At 46.9% G+C, this 8619-nt stretch overlaps 1 protein-coding gene across 1 annotated transcript in view; it reads left to right on the forward strand.

The window, feature by feature from the left end:
• Positions 1–8450: 8450 nt before the first annotated feature.
• LOC102487034 (putative acyl-coenzyme A thioesterase 6) overlaps positions 8451–8619 on the forward strand; it is a 10278-nt gene continuing 10109 nt past the window's right edge. The window contains exon 1 of the mRNA XM_014585008.2: positions 8451–8617. Coding sequence (XP_014440494.1) covers positions 8525–8617 — 93 coding nt within the window. The 5' untranslated portion in view covers positions 8451–8524. The remainder of the gene's footprint in view (positions 8618–8619) is intronic.

Below are 8619 nucleotides of genomic sequence, written 5' to 3' on the forward strand. Positions count from 1 at the left end.
AAGGTGTTGGATTCCCACATGGCTGACTCTGGTTAGTCCAGACCCAGCAGCTTGAAAATCAAGCCAGGCGTGTACATGCATGCCCAAAATCTTGAGAGAAAAATGGAGAAGAGATTCCAGCATGGCCATCTGCTCTGGGTTGGGGTGGGGGGTGATTTCTTATTTTCCCTCTCACTGTCTCTCCCTGGGGAGTGCACACAGACTATTACAAAAACCTTAAAGGGGGGGAAAAAAAGAGGTATCCTAAACCCAATGCAGGTCATGAAATTACTCTATTGATAGCATACCGATCAAGAATGACGCAGACAATTGCTCAAAACTCCTTTTGATGGGGTTCAGGATGTGCTACCCTAACATGGTGACTTGGCACTTGAGAAAATAGTGAAACAAGGTCACTCTCACCTCCCCATTACCATTCTCCCCTGAAGCAAGCCATAAACCCTTCATTCCAAAGATGCCTCCTACCCATAACGAGAGAGAAGAAATTTCCTTATCTTTGAACATACAGAGACTGCCAAGAAGAATCTGAACAAACAGGCCTTGCTAAATTCTCCCAGTTTATTACCTTTAGATTATACCCCCTTGTCAATCGTACTTCTGCACAGCTGTCCACTCTTCATTAAGTCTAATCATAAAAATGTACAGGTCCCCTGTTTCCTTGGATCCTTATTTGTGAAAGCTCCATTCCCATGTAAAACTTACTGTTACACGCAGGAGTAAAAGCTACCATAAGCAATTTGTGTCTTTTCGCAAAGTCAGACTTCTGTATGTTTGCAGTTTAAGTAAACTCAAATCAGCAATCACAGCCAATGGGTAAGGTGCAAGTTCTGGTGTGAGAGTCACAACTAGAGTCAAATTAAAATCCAAACTTCCGGAGCCAGTAGTGTGAAGGTGGCTAGATCCCATATGGCCAGTAGCACAGTTCAAGTCCTGCACCCCGCAGCTTGGAAAACACGCTGGGTGTGCATGTATGCACGTCCAAAATCCTGAGAGGAGGGTGAAGGAGAAGAGATTGTGGCATGGCCATCACTCTTGGGGTTGCTTTCTCATTTCCTGTTTTTCTCTCTCCGGTGGGCACACATGCCCTAAAGCAAATTAAAATTCAAAAATCAACAAAATTCATATGTAGTTTTTGTTCCTCCCCCCCATAGGGCACATGCATTCACTTACTGGAGAGAGACGGAGAGAGGGAAAGTGAGAAATCATCTCCTAGGGAGATGACAATCCCTTCTCCATTCTCCTCTCAGGATTTTGGGCACCCATGCACTTGTGCCTGGCGTGATTTTTCAGGCCACCAGATCCAGGGCTCTAACTCAGTAAGCCATGTGGGAATCTAGTGCTTAAACTTCAAGCCACCTACTGGCCTCCATAAATGTTTAAAAGAAAAAATTTTCCACACACAGATCCAGATATAGGATATAGCGTGTATCCAGCTAGGAACTAAATCCTAACCATCATGTGTATTGCTTATGTAATATGTACTTATATACCAGCTTATACAATTTTCATTAGGTACACCACACACAATTTATCAATAGTTAACTGGAGAAAAGAGAGAAGAACCAAGTCCCACGTCTCAAGGAGAATTCAGAGTCCTGTGGTGAAGTCCTATCCTGACACTGTCCCCATCTTGCAAAGCTGCCCTAAGAAGGTGACTTTCTTCTCAGAGTGATACTTCAACACAAGAGTTTTGATATGGGAGACTCACAGTGAATGCCAACAGCATAGTAGAGTCTTGATCTGTGCCTTGCCTTTTTACATCCTCAGAAAAAGAAGTTCTGTGGCTTATCCAAGGTGCCATATGTGGTTGATGTGCCTGTCGAGTAAACAAACGAGTTCACAAGAATGAGTGTGTGTGTGTGTGTGTGTGGGGGGGCATATCAAATCCCTCTTCTGAACAGTAACATTTCAAATTAAGTTTAATGCGGAGTCACTCAGGGCCAGCAGGTGGTGGGGTGGTTAAGGCACTGGACTTCCATATGGACTACTGCATTTGAGTCCTGGACTGGGAGGCTTGAAAATTATGCTAGGCACATATGCATGCATGCCCAAAATCCCAGGAGGAGAATGGAGGAGAAGGGACTTTGGCATGGCCTTCCCCTCTGGGGGGTGATTTCTCACCTTCTCTCTTACTGTCTCTCTCTGGGGAGCACATGTGCTCTATGGCAAATGAAAAAAAGAAACAAAAAACATATATATATATATATATATTAATCTATCTTTTGTTGCAGAATATCAGCCATGAATCTAGTGACGAGTGAGGAAAGAAATCTTTCCTTCCAGACACTTTCTCTATTGAATTTATAAGTGAGTCAGTGGGCTATAATTTATGGAAAAGTTCAGGACCCTCTCAGAGAGAAACCTTTCTGGGAGGGCAATTATCTGGGGTAACCAGAGAAATTCTGCTTTAGATCAGGCGAAAAAAAAAATTCTTTTTGAGAGGTTTTTGCTATAGTACGTGTGCACTCACCAGAAAGACTGAGAGAGACAGAGAGACAGAAAGCAAGAAATCACCCCCCAGAGGGGATAGCCACACCGCAATTCCTTCTCCTCCATTCTCCTCTTGGAATCTTGGGCATGCACGCACACGTGCCTGGTGTGAGTCCAAGTCACCAAGTCTGGGACTCGAACCACCGTCAACTACATGGGAGTCCAACGACATAGCTATTAACGCCAACTGCTGGCCCCAGATCAGGCAACATTTTTTGTCTGTCTGTGAAGTTCTAACTCCTAATGTTTGGGTACAGGTACTAATTTTAAAAAATGTTTTTAATTTTAAGTTTTTGCCATAGGATGCATACACTTGCTGCAGAGGACAGAGAGAGAGATAGTGAGAGGGAAAGTGAGAAATCATCCCCCCCGGGGCTGGGGATAGTCATGCCGCAGTCCCTTCTCCATTCTCCTGGGATTTTAGGCACGTGCGCACAAGTATGCAGCATAATTTTCAAGTCAGCAGATCTGGGGTTGAACTGTTGTCAGCCATGTGAGAGTCTAGCACCTTAACCGCTACTTTAACCACCTGCTGCTCCCCACAGATACTAATTTTTAATGTTTAATATTAAAGACAGCATCTCATATATTTGCGTATTAAGCTCAGACATTTGTCAAGTCACTGGACAAGCACTGGAATTTGTACTTTCCTCACCCAAATGCAAAAGACTGTCTTTTTTATTTATTTAAAACATTTATTTATTTTAAACATTTCACCACAAGGCATGTATGTTCACAAGACAGAAAATGAGAAAGCATTCCCCATGGGGGATGGCCACACTGAATCCCTCCTCCTCCTTTTCTCCTTTCATAAATTTGAGCATGCACGTACATGTGCCAGGTGTGTTTTTCAAGCCACTGGTCCGGAACTCAAGCCACACAGTCTTCCATGTGGGAATTCGGCCTCTTTAACCACCGTGCCACCAGCTGACTATTTCTTTCATTTTTAATTGCCAGGGGGGTGCATGAGCTATCCAGAGAACAATGGAGAGACAGAGAGGATGAGAGAGAACATGCCCTGGTGGGGCATGGTCATACCATAATGCCTTCTCCTCCATTTCTCCATCCTGTTAGGATTTGGGGTAGCACACAAGTGTCTGGTGTATTTTTGTCAAGCCCTGGACCAGGATTTGAGTCATGGTTAGCTATATAGACTAGAGCTACCGTAACAACTAGGCTACAGGGACTGCCAAGGACTTTCAGTAGCTGATTCTTTTGCAGATTATGGGCACCTCCCAACAGATGGTCCATACAGTACCTGCTTCTTGCATGGAGTTCCCAGGTACAGAATTTCCCTCGGGGGCGGGTGGGTGGTGGTGGTGATTTTGAGTAGCCCAGCGCAGACCGCCTCCTCAGTTGCTTTCCTCAGTGAACCTCAAAGTTATTTCTATGGCTCCTCACAGCAACCTGGGTGTCAGGGAAGGAAGAGGGAGGAGCTGCCTTTCTGAAAGCTGTGTCCGTTTCAGTTACTATGCTGGCTGGTAGCTGCAGCAGCTCAATAAAGTCTTTATGAACTGATCGTTCCTAGGTTGGGCCTGGGCCTATAACACTTTAAACCACAAGTACTAACATTCATAGCAGCAGCTACTTCAGAAGGTGGAATGGGAAAAGCTCACTGAACTTTGAGACGTGGGGCCCAGGCTGGCACGACGCAGTGAGCAGGGTCCAGTCTGACAGGCCATGGCTTATTGATGATGGGGGAGGAGCAATACTCCCAGCACCCAGCCAGGGAGGGGACCTCAGCTTGGAGACGCTGGTGCTGAACAGGCAATGGGAGTTTTTGTTTTTCTTTTCTTTCTTTTTTTTTTTTTGGCCATAGGGCTTGTGTACTCCTGGGAGAGAGACACAGAGAGTGAAAGTGAGAAATCGCCTCCCAGGGGATGGCAATCCCTTCTCCTCCATTCTCCTCTCGGGACTTCGGGTATACATACACCCATTCCCAGTGGGAATTTTAAGCTGCTGGGTCCGGGTCTCACACCACAGAGTCAGCCATGTGGGATCCAGCACCTTAACAGTACACCATTTGCTGGCCCAGAATGACCATCATTTGACTGAGAGTGGACAGGGATGCTCTGCCCAATGGGCCAAACTACATATGGTGGTGACGGACATGCAGGTTACCTCCACGACCATATCTTGCCATGTTTCTTTCTAGCTCATGGGCCATTGCCAGTAGCCTAGTTAATCGGGAAGGAAAATGGTAAGTGAATAACTGAACTGTTAATGGATTCTTGCATGAGCACAAGGACTTTGGAAACATCATGCTGCCTGGAAGGGACAAATACATGTCTTGTGGACTCTAGGACTACTATAGCCACATTTTTTTTTTAAGAGAGATTTTGATCTATAGAATGTATGCGGTTGCTAGAGAGACAGAGAGACAGAAAGTGAGAAATCATCCCCAGGCGGGTGGCCACATCACAATCCTTTCTCCATTCTCCTCTTGAGATTTTGGGCACACACATGCATGCACGCACACATACCCAGTATGAGTGTTAAGCCTCTGGGTCCAGGACTTGAACCGTAGTTGGCCATGTGGAACCATTATGACATTTGCTGGTCCCCCATTGCTCCTCTTGAGAGGCATGATTGTGACATGGGTCTCAAAGCAGGTATTGTACAGAATAGTAAACATTCTTCACCAAACAATATGACAATGGGTGCATTCTCATGGAATATGATGGACTGTCTGTGCATCCTGTCATCTGCGGGCCAACAGAGTCATTGAATGATGAGATAGCTGCCTCACTCAGCAACTAAAGGAAGGACTCAGGATGGTCTGCTAGTGGGGCAGTACCCTCACATGACTATTGCAGTATGGACACTAAACACCACACACCAATGCCAGGGAAACACAGCCCTGGTATGTGTTGCAAATCACTGTGTTGAGAAATCACTGAGCTTGCTGAAAGTGGAGGCAGACCAGGAGCTGATTAGACTGTGCCTGTGAAATCCCAATTTCAGTGTTCCCAACCACTGTTTTCCCCTTCCTCTTCCTTTAAAAAAATTTATTAATGCCTTATCTTTATTTTATTTATTTTCAAGCCATTGGGTCCAAAACTGCAACTATACATTTGGCCATTTGGGGTCCAGTACCTTAACCACCATACCACCTGCTGACCCTCTCTTTTCCCTTTTTTTTTTTTAGAAAGATTTTTGCTATAGGCTGCCTGTGCTCACCGGAGAGACAGAGAAAGACACAGAGACAGCAAGAAATCACCTCCTGTGGGGGTGACCACACCACAATCCCTTCTCCTCTAGTCTCCTCTAGGGATCTTGGGCATGCACACACATGTGCCTGGCATGAGTTTTAAGCTGCTGGGTCTGGGACTCAAACCACGGTTGACTATGTGGGAGTCCAGTGATGTAACCATTACACCATCTGCTGGTTCCTCCCTTTTCCCTTTTAAGTGCACATCCTGGGGTGGTTTTCAGTTCAGGTTACCCAATACGGGGCCCCCCCTGACTCTACTGGGAGGTGATGCTTCTCCCAGGTATATTCCTGTATGGTATCCCACAGGCATGAGACGCAGAACTAAGGCATACCAGGGCACTAGGATCCATCTAGTGGTTCTGGGGTCATCTGATCCTTCTAGCGGGTGGGTGACATTATTAGACACATCGAGTTTGTCTAGGATATGATCTTTCCTGGCCTGGACAACCAAAGCCAAAGGTCTAGATCATGCTAAAGTAGTAGGCATGGGGCAGGGACAGCCAGATGTGGTTACACCAACTCAGCTCAACCCCTACTCAGTAGGTAGGAAATACCTATGACCCCAAGGAGGGTAGGGAATAGGGCAATAATTTGTCAGTCTGCATTTTCCCCAAGGATGTGGCAGTAGAATCCTGGAAACATAATGCTTTCATTAGCTCTCCCGAGCTGTATCCACCACAGGTAATCTGATGAAGTGTAGGATCTGCCATTCTGGACCTTATTCTTTTATTTTTCTTTGGAGAGGTTTTTTTGGTATAGGGCACATGCACTTATCAGAAAGAGAGAGATAGAGAGACAGAAAGTGAGAAATCATCCCCTGGGGGGATGGTCACGCTGCAATCCCTTCTCCATTCTCCTCTCGGGATCTTGGGCACGCACGCTCGCACGTGCACCCGGTGCGAGTTTAAGCCACTGGGTTAAACTGGGACTTGAACTGCAGTCAACTCTATGGGAGTCCAGTGACATAGCCATTATGCCAACTGCTGCTCCCTGGACCTTATTCTTAATTGACCAGAGTGACACGTGAGTGGTATTCTATACCAGCATTCCCAATGCCACAGTGTGCACGCACAGAGCCCAAACCCTGGCTTACCAAGTGAAGATCTGGCACCGGTACATAGAAGGGTGCTGGGCATGCCCTGTTTTAAGCTAACTGGCTTCTGTGACAAAATGTCACAACAACCAACAAAACCTTAGTAGGATGGTGCTTTGATCTCATAGAGGAAAAGGGTCAAAGTGGCAATGACGAAAACTGGACAAACACTAGTGCAGGGGCTTCATGAACAGTACTGTGTGGGGGAAATAGCACGTAGACCTACGGCCTCTGCGGGATTTGGCTGGTGAACACTATTGGCTCCATATCTGTGAATTAGTCACTGAACAGGAAAACAAGGGAAGGAGTGTTATGTCCTTTATGAGATTGCTGGTAGCATACATGGGATCAGTGCTCATGAAAAGATAAGCAATCTGTCCCTGACCAAGGCAAATATGAGTGCTGTCACTGCCTTGGCAGCCCAGCAGACACCCTTCAGCTCCTTCAGGAAGATTGTTTTAGACAACAGAGTCGCTCCAGATTTTCTTTGAGCCCAGCTGGGAGTGTGTGTGATTGTCTACATCTCCTGCTGAGTCTGGATAAACACCTGTCGTCCTAGAGACACAGGTGGAGAACATCTGGAAGCAGGCCCACTGGCTCCAGACAGAGGGTCCACCTGCAAGGTCCTCTTTTTAGATCTTTTCAGCAGCCTTGTACCTGGATTGTGGAATTTGGGCTAGGCCACTACTCTGGGCAGGTCTGACCATCCTGCTGTGGTAGCAGTCCTCCTGGACCTAGTGAAACGTGCTCTGGCTCTGGTTCAGATGCACTGAGCTCGTCAATCAAGGTGGGCTCGCTTTGCTCAGGAGGTATCTGGATCTGGGATGGACTGCAGGCAGTTCTTTGGGTGACCGTAGGCCAACCTCATTCTTCCCCCTTTCTAACTTGTAATTTTCAAGAATAATGATAGAATGTGGTGGGAATCCTTTTCAGATAAGGAAACTGGATTCAGAGGCTTAATTATTTATCTTTTTTTTTTTTTTAATTAAGGTTTTTGCCAGAGGGTGTGCACTCTCCAGGGAGAGAGTGAAAGTGAGAAATCGCCCCTCAGCGGGAATGACCACACCTGCTACTTCTTCTCCATTCTCCTCTTGGGATTTTTGGGCACACATCCACACACATCTGGCATTATTTTCAAGCCACTGGGCCTGGGACCCCTAATTGTCCCTGCTCAGCCAGGTGGGAGACCAGTGCCTTAACCACGCCATCCGCTGGCCCAATAGGTATCCTGCTAAAGACCACAAAGCTATTGTATTAAAGACCAGAGTCACTCTAGAACTCAGGTCTGACTCCATAATATAAACTCCTGCTCTGGAAGCAGCTCCGAGTACCCCTACCTCTAGGAAATAGGTTTTGTAAGAGTCTGAAGGGTGAAGGAGGGATTGGGACCATGTTTCTCCAAGGATTATCTGAGTTACAAGCACCTGGAATACTTTTTCAATATCTAGATTTGGGGACCTGTGTCTCGCTAACCCTTTGTTTTCAGTGGTCTCTGTATCTCTATTTCCACACCACGCTGGGTTGCAGGGTTAGTCATTAGCTTTTTATTTCGGCAGTCTTTCCAACGATCAGAACTCAAGTCAGAGGCTAGGAGACTGTTGCGGTGCCCAGCCTATCGGAGTAGTGCGAAGGGCTCCGCCCACGACTGCGTCCTCACACGGCGAGGAGACTCTAAGCCCGACTCGCGAAGCTTCCGAACCCAGTTGCCATTTTTCTGCCCAGTGGGGATGACGGCGACAGTGACCCTGGAGCCCGCGGGCCTCTGTGCCTGGGACGAGCCGGTGCGCATCGCGGCGCGCGGCCTTGCGCCCCGACAGCCGGT

The sequence above is a fragment of the Tupaia chinensis genome, unplaced genomic scaffold (genome assembly GCF_000334495.1).
Source record: "Tupaia chinensis unplaced genomic scaffold, TupChi_1.0 Scaffold148607_1, whole genome shotgun sequence".
In the NCBI taxonomy this organism is placed as follows: domain Eukaryota; kingdom Metazoa; phylum Chordata; class Mammalia; order Scandentia; family Tupaiidae; genus Tupaia; species Tupaia belangeri.